A 15,008-nucleotide genomic window follows, 5' to 3' on the forward strand; every position below is an offset into this window, starting at 1 on the left:
GAACGCCTCAATTGGCTCAGCCAATCAGAGCTTCGTACTCATCGTCAACAGGAAACTGATGAAGCGTCCTTGGAGCTGCTCTATCTATAGAATAAAGTTTTATATTTTTATCCTCTCTCCGTTCACAATGTGTGCTTTAGACAAGTGAAATATAAACCATTTTATCGCAAAGGCGAGTTTGTAAGTGACCAAGGTAAATTACTCAGCAATTCACAAAACTACCTGTTTTAAGCTGCCGAAATATATGTGCTAACGTTAAGTAGCCAGATGGCGCCCACGTAAAAATTAGTGTAGCTCAGACGCTAGCAAAATTAGCTCTCACCTCTCCTTGTCTTATTTCTGTACACTTTATGTCGTTATATCAGTATCGGTATGATGTTAGCCGTGCGCTTTTGCTAATGCACTCTGGCAATGTAACGTGACGATCCTGTGGTCGAGTTCACCCCGTTTCTTTTGTGAACACACTGTTCAAGAGGTTATTTTCCCTCAGTTGAATACCCGTGTGCGTAAGCAGCAAAGCTTATTATACCCACCAGTGTTCTTTTTCTTGTTTAATAATGTGCGCAATATTTATATACCCCCTTTATTTTGTTTGTATCTTCGATTGCATTGTTGCGTGCCTGCAGTTACCATGACCACAGCTGCGCTCATAGGGGACCAGCTGATCCTTGAGGAAGACTATGATGAAAATTACATACCTTCTGAACAAGGTACACGGGAGTCGCACTTCATGCTATCTAGTTAAGGAGTTTAAAGGTGAAAAGTTGTAGTTTTTTCTCTCGTAAGTGCTGTTTTTTCACAGTACAGAGGAGGCCGAGAGCTCATTTTCAGGTGATGTAGATTAAAATCTTTTGGAGGTGTAGCAAACTCCAAAAACAATACTGCCTCCAAATCGAAATGTTTACTAGAATTCTGTGAAATGTATAATTAATAAGTAAATTAAAGTACAAAATTTTCCGCAATACCCTGAGACTTATGTTTAAGATTTCATTTTACCATAGTACTTTGTTGTTAAGGTTCTGTTTCCTGCCTACCGCTGTAACCCGTCTGAAAAGACAGATTGATTATTCTCTCCTATTGGATCCATACATTAAGTGGTTCTGTGTACTTATAAGTATCATTAATTTTTCCAATGCAAGTGTCACGCTCACCTTATTCTACCCGCTGTTGTCTTCCACATTGTCAGAGATCAGAGAGTATGCAAGAGAGATTGGCATCGATCCCGACACGGAGCCGGATCTCCTGTGGCTGGCCAGGGAGGGCATCGTGGCGCCTCTTCCTCCCGAGTGGAAGCCTTGGTTAGTAAACTCAACATCTACCTTGAGACTGTGGCTGGAAGGAGAACACAGATAGTTGGTAGAAAGTATGCTTAAACGCACCACTCATCCTATTAGTTGAAACGTGTACATTTATTGAAATAGTTTGTGTTTTTTGAAAAATGTGATTTAAAGAGAATGCTTTATTCTGTATATGCTTTTGTACAGCTTCAACAGCACAGGTTGCAGGGCAGCCTACATCTCCAGGGAGATGTCGACAACAAAGATTGGTCTAAAAATCAGAGGTGTCAATCTCTGTGGCAGTTGGCCTCCTTCAGGCAAGACTCAGAATAAGACGCTCTTACAGATGACTTTTAGAGCTGAAACGACTTATCAAATCCATCCATCCATCCATCGTCTGCCGCTTATCCTGCACTCAGGGTCGCGGGGGGATGCTGGAGCCTGTCGCAACTGTCATCGGGCGAGATACACCCTGGACTGGTTGCCAGGCAATCGAAGGGCCACATATACAGAAAGACTCACTCATTTGGGACAATTTTTCCCAATTTTTTTTTCCAATTAACCTGCTGCATGTTCTTGGCCTGTGGGAGGGATGCAATAACTGCTGCGCCACCATGCCGCCAGACTAATCAAATCATTAACATCTATTAGATAAAGTTATTTCCTAAAAGAAAACTGAGTAGGCTTCAGAAAACACATTTTCTGTCATTATCTGTCATTTTCTGTTATGGACCTAAGCAGCTAATCAGCCTATCGAGAAAATTCTATATTTATGTTAGTGTGATTTTTTTTTTTTTTTTTTGGTCATTGTTGTGTTTTTTAATATATCAAACCTTTTTTATTGATAATTTTCCTGTCTTTTTCCAGAGAAATTCAATTCTTGTTAAACCACATTTATATTTATATATTTTATCTATATAAATATGGCTCTTCCTGAAAATACTGCAAGATATAATAAGAAGAACGGATCGAAACATTTCAAAACCAGGAACATTTCTTTTGTTTTCATTTGTAACCATTGAAAATATGCATTTAAAAGGGCCTGGTGAGGGAAAGTTTGTCAGTTTTTATATGCTTTCAATTTTAATTTTGATTTTAAAAATATGAATGCTGATGCTGAGCATTCAACTTTTGCATTTGAATGAAAATATTTTGGTTTAAGTCTAAACAAAAGGTTAACGATAACAGTGTTACATGATCATGATATTTTTTCTCTATTCTGTAGTTTTGAACTATAACATTTCTAAATATGTGAATACTCATCTGCATCTTTGCTCCTCACCACAGTCAAGATGTGACCGGTGACATCTATTACTTCAACTTCTCCAACGGCCAGTCCACCTGGGATCATCCATGTGACGAGCACTACCGCCGCCTTGTGGCCCAGGAGCGCGAGCGCACTGCTACTGCGGGCAGCTCGGGGGCGAAGAAAGACAAGGACAAAAAGAAGAAGAAAGAAAAGAAAGAAAAGAAAGAGAAGAAAGAGAAAAAGAAGAAAGAACCTGTCAAAACTACTGCAGTGAGTGTGCGTTATATTTGACATTGTCCAAAACTCGAAAAATGTAGAAATGTTGAGACACCCTGAATACATTTTTAAATCAAAGATAAATATGAGCGCACATTTAGAAAATATTTGCCTTATTTATCAAGTTATAAACAGAGGGGCAACCCAGTGTCATAATATGTATTGAATATCCCATAGCTGTGGTATTACATCATGAATTTAGTAGAAATGCCTTATTGTCACATAGTTAACGTAGTTATACATAGATCACAAGATTAGTGAAATTTGACCATTGTATTTACTCATGGATGTACCATGAGCAGAAGGCAGCGCAATGGGGAGCAGTGTCTTGCTCAACAACACTTTGACAGGCCAGGAGCAACCAGGAATCAGCCAGGAATGTTCCAAGGTTCCAAGGATGACCACTCTTAACCACCTGCAGCACGCTGCAAATCAACAAATCATGAATTTAACATATCAACAAATATGTAAGATCATCAAAAAAATGTTCCTACCCTGATTGTATTCGAACTTAAGTCTCCTTTGAGTCAGGACCAGCTTTAAAATGACTTAAAATGAAATAGTGGCTCCGAAAAGTGACTAAGGAAGCTGTCAGAAAAAAGGAACTATTGTAATAATTAAATGAATTTATTGACAATGTCTCAGATTTTTAGGCAGATGATGCAATATTGCCATTAAAAATGTGCTTTTTGATCGTGATAGGTTTTGCCAAAGTTTTTTTAAAGCGAATGTTTTTTGAAGGTCGTCTGACCTTCACCAGAGGGTCTTTCTGTCTCCCTTCCAGCAGATGTTATTTACATCACATTATCATTGTTGTACCCCGAGTTCCAATCGTAATCGATATCCCTTGCCCTTTCCTTTTTGTGTCTGAGGTCCAAGGGTGTATCGTACCCACGTGTCTTCGGAGATCTTTTCATGAAACTCCAAACTGCGATTTTGTCTCATGTCTCACACCTTCTGCAAACGCCGACTGGACCGCAATTCCACAAGGGTGCTTGGTGACACCATAGCCTCTCGAGCAGCATAAGCCCTGGAAAGGCATGCAGATATCACAGCTAAAAGCCAACGCCTGGCTCAAATGCTGTGAAGCAGCAACACAGTTACATCTATAATGTCCCTGCATGCTTTCCTAAGCCCTTGTCATACAAAGTTATCAATCCCCAAGTGGGTTCTTCTGAGCAGAATCAGGGGTGGTGGTTTGCATCCAGTTGCAAATTTAACCTAGTAGGACTTGCAATTTGCATTTAAGAAACTGCATATGTATATCAAACTTCTACAGCAGCCGTACTGTGTTTGAGTCATTTAATATCCACATTATTCATGTCTTTCAGGCACTGAGCTCAACCCTGGGAGCTCTGCCATCCCCACTAGGTGGCCTTGCTCCTCTGAGAAGCCTGGACACGCCTGTTCTGGGCTCGCTCCCGGGACCCACCCCTGCTCTGCGAAGGTCTCTCGGCAGCTCCGGGGGGCTGGAACCCCTTAAGTCATCTCTCGGGGTAATGCCCTTTGGCTGCGAAGGACTATATGATTGTTCTTTTTAAGGTATTAATCCCTGTGGAATCTGTAAGAAGAATTTAAAGGGATTCAATTTCTATTATCATCAGACTGCCCGGAGCAGTGGCACGCCTAGTGTTTTTGGCAGCAAACAAGAGGAGCGGGTGTCGCTCACTCTGCCTGGCTTCGATGAAGACGACAATGATCAGAAACTGTCAGAAAGTGAGGTAGGAAGCAGCTGGGAATGCTCTCATGGCTCTCACTGTATGTCCTTTTCAAATATGATGTTTTTTTTTTTTTCAGCCAAGTCCTCGTGGATCAGAGAGGCTGTTTAAAAACCTCCATCTGAACCTGGATGCCCTCGGTGAAGGCCTCCAATACGAGGTAACTGTTGACAACTTGACAATGCCACATTGTCTTATAATAAGATAAAGTTTTGCCAAGGTTACTCCATTACGTTTGCATCAGAAGGTCTTTACTCACGGATTAAAGAGGTGATTATCTGCAAGAAATAGTGAATGACTTTAAAGGAAGATTGATGTTAACCTGAAATGCAGCATGGGTCGGCTTTTGTTTCATAAATTGTCACTGTTTTGGTCATTTCTCGACGTTGATTTTTTTTCTGAGCTATCCCGATTTGCCTTTTTTGCGTTTTGTTCTGGTTCTCAGATTCATAGCTGAATATCAGCTCGAAAAGACTAGAAAGGATTGAAGGGTATAATTTTTTTATTTTAAAATGGATTGGCAAATCCAGTAAATTTCAAGCATCGAATAGTCTTTTCATAATGAGTTTTAATGAGTGCTGCATTTAAACTTGAAAAATACACATGCTATATACAAACATGAAAGGAAAAAATATACATATACACTTGTATAAATATGTGATGCATGAAAGTAATTGAGAATGGAATCGGCTATTTGACAATGAATGAATGGGAAAAATAAACATGTGTAAGTGTCTTTGGTTTTAGCTCCTCCAAGTACATGTACTGGATACCTCTCTATGTCCATTTTATCATTTTATTGTCCCGCATATGAACCTCAGGACAGTGAGACTAGCGGTCTCGCCCCACCAGAGGAGAGGACCGAGCCAGAACTGCAGGACCTGGCTCTATCCGCAGAACATAGCCCAGAGCCGCCATCCCAACAGGTACACCAACACATACACATACGCGCACACGTGTCCTCCATAATGAATAATGTTTTGTAACCCTAGCTGCCTTAACTCTACTCCTGTATATAAAAATACTTTTTGTATTTTGTACTTTTTGCCATTTTGTTCTGTGATTTGACAAATAAACAACGGGAGATTATTTTTACAAAATTTCAAGTCACCTTAAAAGCACAAAACTGCCATGCCATGATTATCTGATTATTTATCTGTCCTTTGAAACTGTCTGCATTATGAAGCAGAAATGGATCAATTTCAGGTCACTTAATTTTCAATCCTTGGGAAGCAAAAAGTTGGTCCTGCCAAGCGAATAACTGAAATATAACTTACGATTGCATGTAAATGTGGAGGGAAAAAAAAAACATAAAAGAAATTACACAAAAAAAGCAACAGTAGTTGACTGGTCTGTATAAAGAGGGAGGAACTAAAACGTGCATTTTTGTCTTTTATACCGGGATTCAATTCAAAGAGACAAAAAGAAGAGGCCAGATTAAAACTTTTGATTTCGCATCATCTATCACTTTGTGGTGCACGTGTTTGTCACGGATTGTTGCCCAGCACCTTCCTCTGCATAACCATTTTGTCTGCCGGAGTCCCTCACCTGCCTCCCTCCCACCTTTCTCTCTCCCTTGTGTCTCTCCTTTGGAACGGGCCGGACTGTTCTTCCTTTTCCCCTCCAAGGACTCTTTGAGGGGCCGCCACCTCAGCCTAGGGGGGGCCCGCGCGGCCAACCCCGAGCCGGAGAACTCGGCAGAGCTGGAGGGAGCGGCGGGGTCAATTGAGCAGGAGGAAGAGTTAGAAGATGACAGTTTTCGGCTGGAAGAGGGGGAGAGGGGAGCCGAACACGAGAGGGAAGCAAGGGATGAGGTGGGAAACGAGGCAGAGGGAGAGGTGGCAGATGAGACGGGTGGACAAAGTGAAAAACTTGAGAGCGAGCAGGAGGGAGGTGAAGCGCGACAGAGCAGGACGGAAGATGAGAGCGAAGAGGTCGCGGAGGAGCACCGCCCTGGAGAAGATGAAGCCGATGGCGGTGGGAAAGAAGTGGTGAGGCAGGAGGAAGATCACACCGGGAGCGACGCAGGAGGGGAAGGCGACAGCGAGGAGGAGGCTGAAAGGCAAGACAGCGAGTTCGCAGACGGACGTGTGGACTGTGAGGATGCTCCAGAGGATGAGGAGGAGGACAATGTGCTCTCCGTGGAGGACAAACGGCTTAGCAATAGAGATGAGGAGAAATCCTTAAAGAGTGACACAGACGCAGGAGATGGAAGTTCCAAAGAAAGGAGTGTAGAGTATGAAGGAAGGCAGAGTGACAGCAAGGAAGAGGAGGCAAAGAGTGAAGATGGGCAAGAGAAGGAAAAGGATGAGGACAGCGACGATGGTTTGCAGAGGTGCTCGCTCAGCGTGCAGAATCTGCCAGAAAGCGATGAGGAGGCTCTGGAGAGATTTGCTCCGAGCGACACGGGGGAAACACAAAGTGGAGCAGTCGAGGTGGAGGACGAACTGGACGCCCCGAAACCCCCAGGAATGTCTGACAGCGACGAAGAAGTTGTCGAGGTTTTTGGTCGGGTCAGTTGTGCCGGGCGGGGCGGCAGGATGACGCTGACCGACCCGCAAACGCGTGACCATGAGAGAAAATGTCTCAGTGATGAGATGACGACCGAGACAAATAAGTGCCACCTTCCGGCGGAGGTAGGGTTTGCTGTCGCACTCGCACCCACCAATCCGCTGCAAGCATGCATGGGTACATGCTGAACCAGTAATTCCTCTCCACTACCTTAGGGGCTGTTCAAGATTCCCAGGCTGGATATCACTATCCCCTCATTAGAATATAAATTGTCTTCAGGACAGTCAATTTGAAGCCCCTGAGGACTGGATTGGAAAGCTCTAGATCCCCCATGCGCTCCTTTTCCTTTCCTTTTGGCGGAGCAGGCTGTTAGTGTTTAGATCCATGGTTGATTTTCCTTTTTTAGACGTTTTACAAAAGACGCGGGTTTGCCACCTCCCCGACTCTTTGGTCTATTCGCTTCTCCCATCTGTGGATTGTGCAGTCAGCATGTACGGCCGTTGTGACGTTTGTGTTTTGGCAAAACTTTAATGCCCCGCACATGTTGATGCAAAATGGCATGCACGCATATCACATGTCAGCTGGTTCCCTGCCACTGGATGAGTGCGTTTGCATTTGTTTGTGTATTCTCGCAGGAGTCCGAGGCCAGCAACTGCATCGAGGAGGCATCATCCTCCGTGGATGTCAAGGTAGTGGGATCGCACATCTCATCCACAGCCTGTTCATTCACTGGACTAGTGATTAACAACCTGTTTTTTTGCCCCGTAAAAAAGTTGTCAGAGAAGGTTTTGGACCTCGCTGATTCATCTAGCTCTGTAAGTCCGGTGGGGGGAGATGGAACCAAAGGGGTGGATGATGAAGAAAAGACAAAGAGGCTCCCGAGGAGGTTTGTGGTCATATCCTTTCTGTTTTTCCTGCGGGAAAGCGGCATTTTCTGTCCCATTTATTTTCTGCATTGATGCCAACATGCTATGCCACTCTAAGCTATGTTGCAAAATCGGCCTTATAGCTATAGATAATATTCTGACATGAAAAAATAAATAGTGCCAGTTTTCTTTATTTGTATCGCTGTAAAATGTAGCATGAAGTACAATAGGAGGACACAATATTGTGCCATTGAAATTAGCTTCCCCTTTGCAGTTGTGGAGTAAAAGATGTTTTTAAAAAGTTTTGGGTTTTTCTATGGTGTCAAAAAGTTTGTCACATAGAAACAGCTTTCACATTCTCGCCCACTGTTCAGGAGTCCACTGCCTGCAGATAAAGACAAACCTCCGTCTCAGAAGTTTGACCACCTCGTTCTCCACCAGTCGAGCCCGTCTCCCTCTCCGTCCACTCCGTCCTCCTCAGAGCCCGATGCAGGGCTTCCGCAGCCGGCCAGAGCCCTCGGGGCGTCCCGTAGTCTTCCGAGGCCTGAAACGTCGCGAGGCCGTCCGGCCCAGGCCACCACCACCACCGTCGCCTCCGTGCAGAAGGAACCAGCCGAAACTCGCAAGCAAAATGCCGTGAGTCCGACGGAAGAGCCAAATGGGAGGATCATCACAGACAGGGAAGCTGGGAAGAGGCAGAGGGAAGAGGAAAGCAAAAAGCGCCTCAAAGAGGACGGAGAGACCGGTAGGAGGAAGGATGATCCAGATGCGCAAGTGGAAGAGGAGGTGGAGGAGGAGCGATTGATGAGGGAGAAAGAGAAGAGGATGCTTCTCCTCAAGGAGAGGCTGAAGAGAGAGGAAGAGGAGGAGGAGGAGAAGCTGAAAGAAGAGAGCGAAGAAAGGCTGAGGTATCTGTAATTGTCCACACAAAAAAGTAGTAACAGTCATCAATCTTGAATATTTAAATCCCCATAAAAATTGTATTTTATTGTTATGTTAGATGTTTAATATTATATATCGTATATTTTGCATAAAAAACTGAGGATCAGCTTGATATTACACATGCGCCATTCATTGCAACAACATGGTAGATCAGTGGCTAATTTCTATGTTAATTATTGTATTTTATCAGGGTTCTTTTTTCGTTTTTTTTGTTTTTATTGCAAATTGGCTTGATGACCGCTTGAAAAGTGATACGATCCTTACATGTGCACTCTCACACTCAGGGCTCTGCGACAGCATCTCCTGTCCGAGAGGAGAGAGGAGGAGGACCGGCTGAGTGAAGAGTCCGGCAGGATGCTAGAGGAGCTCAGGGAGTCTGCGCTGAAGCACAGGGAGAGGCAGCAACACAAGATCAGGTCCGATCACCTTCCCTATAGCAATTGTCATTTACAAACTGGAACTATTCCAGAAAATCACCTGTAATAATGATATTGAAATTTCTTCAAATAGCAGCTCAGCTGGAATTCAGATCTTTTACAGAGTGTGTGTGTGTGTGTGTGCGTGACCAGGGAGGAGAGCGAAGCCATGCTGAGAGATTTGCGGGTTACGCTGGATGAGGAACGCGTGGCGGAGAGCGACAGGCTGGAGGCTCAGAGGAGGCGCGACCTGGAGAACCTGAAGGCAGAATCAGAAGAGGAGCTGCAGACTGAGAGGAGGAGGCTCCATGAAGGCAGGGAGGAGAAGCTGAGCTCTTTAAAACAGGAGGTAGCTACAGATGATGATTACCTGGAAATAAATCTCAAACCCAAGATATTTTAAGTTGGTTAAGCGCAGTCTATTTCCACTTATTTTTACCTTATTTTTTTGGTGGTATATTCCTAAAATATACCACCAAAACAAAAGTGCGCCCTAATATGTGTATGAGGTTAGACAACAATATGATAATACTAGGTTGTGGGTCTGTCCAAACACACATAAAAGAGCAAAACTTAATTTATACAAAAATGAATTTTTATTTCCACTTTAGATGACAATTATTGTCATTGACAAAAATCACAACTCATTATAATAATTACCGTGATGATTGACTGTTAATTTTATTTATACATTATATGTATTTTTTCAGTTGATTGTATTTTTGTTTACATGGAGCAAGAGACAGCATTTTTTCCCATTTTTTCCCTATTTATTTCACTTCTGACCTATTTATCAACATGTATTAAGGTATGTTTATTGATAGGCCGTGTGCAGGAAATGAGGGAGTCAGATTAACGACGTGTTTGTGTGTGCGTGTGTGCATGTGTATGCCCATGTTTGCTCTATTTCCCTATATAAAGGTCAAAAGCATGGAGCGAAGGATGGAGCTAATGAGTCCACGACCTGGACAGCAGTTGGCAGAATACCACCAGGAGGTCAGGCAAATGCATGTTTGTAGAATGACTTTCATTTTTTTTTAGAGTCACTATCTTTGGTGGGACGCAAACAGACATTAATCCTCCCTGTCGCTATCTAGCTGTCCGACGTCCTTCAGAAGGTGCGGGAGGAACTTGAGAGCGATCACAGGCGGAAGCTGGAGCAGCTAAAGGAGGACCACAGGAGGGAGATGAAATTCATCCGAGAGAAACACGCAGATGAGGTCAGAGAGTTACGGGCCCTAAAACCGACAAACCGCTCCTTACAGCCGCATCACTTATGCATGTGTGTGTGTGTGTGTGTGTGTTTTCACAGGAAACCATTCAGGCCGAGCGGCTGCTGTCTACTCTGCGGGAGGACCAGGAGCGCCTGCAGGCCTCGCACGCTCTTCACCTCGAGAAACTTCGCTTGCAGCTCGACACGCAGATACAAAAGATGCAGCTGACACACTCGCGTCGGGTGAGGCAGGAAAGACACACACTCATCGCAGTGCCTTTGGACACAGTCGGACATTGTCCATATTTCATTTCCCCCGCAGGAGACGGAGCTGCAGGACCTGGCCGACCAGTTAGAACTGAGAGCCAAAGAGCTGCAGAGCCAGGAGGCAGTTTTACAGACCAAGGTCTCTCCCATCCGATATCCATAATGTCTCCAGGCCTTTTTACACAGATTCTATATTCTGTCTATATATCTGTCTTCTCAGGCGGGGGATCTGAAGAGGAGGAGAAAGAAGCTCGGGGATGATGAAGAGGACCTGGACCGACAAATAGAGGTAAATGCTCGAGATTTCCTACAGGGGCCAAAGGTGACAGGAACCAGCCCTTCATACGCATGCCTGTACTTCACCAGGCTTTGCCCCGGCTCATCCGGGAGCGAGACCAGCTGAGGGATGAGCTGGAGAGGATGAGGGAGGAGAGGTTGCAGGCCCGAGAGCTCCTCCACAAGTCCAGGGAGGAGCGCAGCGAGGCCAGGCAGGCGGAGGAGAAGCTGCGGGAGGAAAGAGACGAAGCCCAAGAGGAGAGCAGGAGGGCGAAGGAAGACAAGGAGCGACTGGAGAGCAAGATGGCTCTGCTGCAGAAGAGATTGGACTGCCTAACTCGCAGACTTGGGTACAATGTCTTTTTTTTTTTTTTCTTCGCACGTGTAACAGCGTGCACTTCTTTTTTCCGTGCACCCTCCCCCTCGCTTGCGGCGTTTACCGTCCTGTTCGCTCTCTATCAGCGAGCTGGAAGCCGGCGAGGGACGAAGCGGCTCGGGCACAAAAGAACCGAGACAGGACGAGCTGAAAGCAGATGGCACGTCGCATATCAGCAGCCGGATGGAAGGCCCGCCTCTGTCCCCCCTGCCTGACAGCCAGAGCAGCATGGACGAGTAAGGAGAGAGTTTTCATTAACATTTTCAATAAAATTTCATTGATCTTAAGTTTTAACTTCCCATCGAGGTCCAATCATGCCTTCCCGGAATCTGCAATTTAAACTGAAAAATATTAAGTAAACGACTTGCTTATGTTATGTATCTTTATGAAAAAAGATACAAATAAATAATACTTTATCAGAGTATCTATGACAAGATTCATCCAAGTGAGACTCCGAGCGGTATCCAATCCCTGCGTCTCCAGGGTCCGGAGGTACATCTCATCGCACGGCGCCTCCATCCAGAAGACCAAGCTCTTCCTGGAGAGGGAGAGCGGCCGACTAATAGAGAGGCAGGCGGCCCTGCGAGCCGCCCAGAACGGCTCTGCTCAGCGACCAAACCAGGAAGGCGCTGCGGCGGAGGAGATGATACGAAAGCTGCAGCAGGTATGGGGATGAAGAGCGACGGCGTTCTTCCCTCTTGTTTGTGAGAAGCTCAACCCCGGCAACCCCATCCTCATCCTCCTCTTCCCCCCCCCCGTCTCCGTCAGGAAGCCCGAAATGTGGCGGAGCTGCAGCAGACGGTGCAGAAAGGAAACGCTCTCCTGCAGAGGAAAGAGGAGCAACTGCATCAGCTGGAGAGCTCGGTAGCCGAGGAGGTCAGCCAAAAACACCGTCTACATCACACAGGAGTGCTTGACTGGGCTGGGGTGTTTGTTGACATGCAGCAAAAACCAGCATCCCCCGTCAAAACGATAACGATTGGAGTCATGAAAGAAAATCAGGTTGCGGTTCCACCTCACAGCAAGGAGGTCTCTCTATGTGGAATCTCCAGGCTCTCCCTGTGTCTGTGTGAGGTCGTGGAGCAGGAGGTTTATCGGAGACCCTAAATTGCCCAGACATGTTCCTGAATGAGTGAATGGTGGTATGTATGTATCCCTATAATCTATTGGTGACTAGTGCCGGGTGAACCCTGCGTCCCACCTAATCACAGCAGGAATAAGCTTCAGGATAAGCGGTATTGATAATGAATGAATGAAGTCCTCAAAGAAAAAGACCCTTGCGGCTATCAGTGGTTTTTAGAAACACTCTGGATGCAAACTTTTCACTTTTATGTGAAATCATCTCGGCTATGTGGAGAGAATGCCAAAGATAAAATGTCAAAAACCAAGTGGTTTTCAGGTTTTTCGTCGTAATCTAAGAGCGGATGTTTTCCTCCAACAGCCGCTGTTCCAGGGTCTCTCTCGGCTGGCTGGAGAGAGGAAAGTGACCTTCGAAGTGACAGACTCCGACCTCAGCAGCATCCTGGATCCACCAGATGGAACAGGTAAGAGACACATGCTTTTCTTCCGAATAATATCATTGCTTTTATTCTCACCACCAGGACAAAATGACAAAGGGGATACTCGCGTTTCCAAATGATGTGAAAGACCATTTATATTTGGGTCGGGGATTTGGAACATTGGATAACAGCAGCACGGTGTCGCCTGCTCTTCTTCACTGTGTAACCAGGAGCACATCCTGCCATCCCAGACAAAGTTCAGGAGCTGGCAGAATCCCTGCAGCAGATCTCGGGCCAGCTCAACACAGTTCTGACCGCCCTGAGCTCACTGGCCCAGGGGCCGAGCGCCACGCCTCTCGCCGCCTTCCCGCCCCCTCCCCCTCGCCCCGCCCCTGCTCCCCCTTCCGCCCCGGACTTGTCACACATCCACCCTCTGGGGACCGCCTCTCTGACACCGCCCTCCCCGGTGAGGCACACGGAGCCTCCCTGGAACTGGGCTCCTCAAGGCAGCTCCCTGGGCGGACCCCTCTTCAGCACCCCCCTCAGCAGCGGGCTTAGGACCACCGACGATATCATCGGCAGCCGATGGAGTCAGATCTTCCCCGGTAGGCCCCACTCCCAGACCCTCCGCCTGTTGGTGGTTTTCACCCTGAACCCTTGCTCACTCTGAACTGTTGTCCTCCAGGAGCACCTTTGGAGCCGCTCGCCTCCAGCACAATGAGGTCCTCCTCAGCGTTCTCGTCATACGCTCCTGTTGGGTACCGGCATTTGGAGAGCACCTTTCATTATGGCTTTGTGAAAAATCTGCCTCAAAAAAAGTCAAAATGTATGTGTGTGAATGCGTGCTTTTGCTTAGAGATGGTCGTTGCGGCGTCCGGTCCATGCAGACATCGACTGAGATGGACGGCAAGCAGCTGCAGGGGCTGATCGACGGCAATAAGAGGTGGCTGGAGATTCGCAAGAAAGATACTAGCATGTATCCTTTTCTCACATGAGTCTTACCTGACTGGAGCTGGCGAACTTCATCATGTCCTCTAAATATCACAATATTGTCGCGGGGTCCTTAACTCCACCTGTCAGTCCTCTTTTCACCCGTTATAGAGCTCCTACCACCAAGAGCGGACTGGTCCAGCTGGGCCTGGAGGACAACAACCAGATCAGAGTGTATCATTACTAAGGATGGTGAGGAGGCTCACAGCACTGGGACCAATCGGCTGATCAACAGCAGAAACCAGTGTCGCGACTTTTACACCCCACGGCCAAAGCTCGAGAACCTGCGCCCTCTGTTTTCATTTTTTAAAATTTCAAGCGCAGAGGTTTTCCAGAGTAACCCTTCGCTGTGCCTAGAGGGGCTACGGCAAATCAGGGAGTTAACTTTTCTCCCCTTTCAGGCAGGAGAAAAAGTTTTCATAGCACTTGACTGTTTACAGAAAGTAGTTCCACTCCAGTGTTAACAACCTTTGTTTTTCAGGGGGTTTCGATATTTATCAGGAGTTGACCGTCAGTAATGGATGTTCTCAGTTTAGACAATCACGGGAATGAGTGTTAAAGTTTACAACAAATACGAAAAATACTCACTCTCCACCACCGTGTTGTGAGTCTCTTGCGTGCACCTTGAATTTCGATCACAGTGGCAGAGTTTTGTACAGTTACATCCAAGCGGGGTGAGTTTGTGCAGTATTTTCATTCAACATTCCCTTCCTGAACGTTCATAGGTTATTTGTTTGCCAGGTCACAATGCTGTGAATGTCACTTATTCCGTCCCTATGTTTAAACTAGCGGTTTTGTGAATATCTTTGTTATATTATATTGCCGCTTGTCTTTTGAAGTTATTATCTCTATGCTTTTTTAAACACACTGAACACATTCCTCTCTGCTTGTGTATCAGTTCTGATTAAGTGCTAGATTTGTGTAAATAGATGCTGTATTTTTTTTTACCAAGTATTTTAATAAATGTAGTTTTGTACATGCATTATAATTTTAGCTTTTTGTGTTTGTTTTCGGCACAGAGGAGCTGTATCACTGCTCAAGTTCAAAAACTATGGCAGGAGTTCCAAGCCAGAGATGGGAAGATTTTCAGAAATCCACTGAATCTGTAGTAAGTGTTATGCAGGACTGGGAA

General features: G+C 45.7%; 1 protein-coding gene across 3 annotated transcripts; it reads left to right on the top strand.

The window, feature by feature from the left end:
• Positions 1–62: 62 nt before the first annotated feature.
• Positions 63–14,861, top strand: cep164 (centrosomal protein 164). 3 transcript variants are annotated; one of them, XM_086143475.1, is made up of 27 exons: positions 63–193; positions 627–710; positions 1,187–1,298; positions 2,565–2,802; positions 4,134–4,298; positions 4,407–4,523; positions 4,600–4,680; positions 5,342–5,446; positions 7,667–7,720; positions 7,805–7,917; positions 8,272–8,805; positions 9,124–9,255; positions 9,409–9,604; positions 10,177–10,266; positions 10,353–10,475; positions 10,568–10,711; positions 10,791–10,874; positions 10,956–11,024; positions 11,102–11,361; positions 11,474–11,623; positions 11,871–12,051; positions 12,156–12,263; positions 12,829–12,931; positions 13,117–13,491; positions 13,572–13,644; positions 13,743–13,862; positions 13,967–14,861. In XM_086143475.1, exons 2-27 carry the CDS (start codon positions 632–634, stop codon positions 14,061–14,063), a joined length of 3,903 nt encoding a protein of 1,300 aa, XP_085999601.1. In that variant the 5' UTR covers positions 63–193; positions 627–631; the 3' UTR covers positions 14,064–14,861. The 3 variants fall into 3 exon arrangements, with proteins under 3 accessions (XP_085999601.1, XP_085999603.1, XP_085999602.1); XM_086143477.1 differs by having other exon boundaries at positions 10,177–10,251; XM_086143476.1 differs by having other exon boundaries at positions 2,565–2,796.
• Positions 14,862–15,008: the final 147 nt, after the last annotated feature.

The sequence above is a fragment of the Fistularia commersonii genome, chromosome 3 (genome assembly GCF_037954325.1).
Source record: "Fistularia commersonii isolate RoL2024-O1a breed Wild chromosome 3, RoL_Fcom_v1.0, whole genome shotgun sequence".
Taxonomy (NCBI): Eukaryota; Metazoa; Chordata; class Actinopteri; order Syngnathiformes; family Fistulariidae; genus Fistularia; species Fistularia commersonii.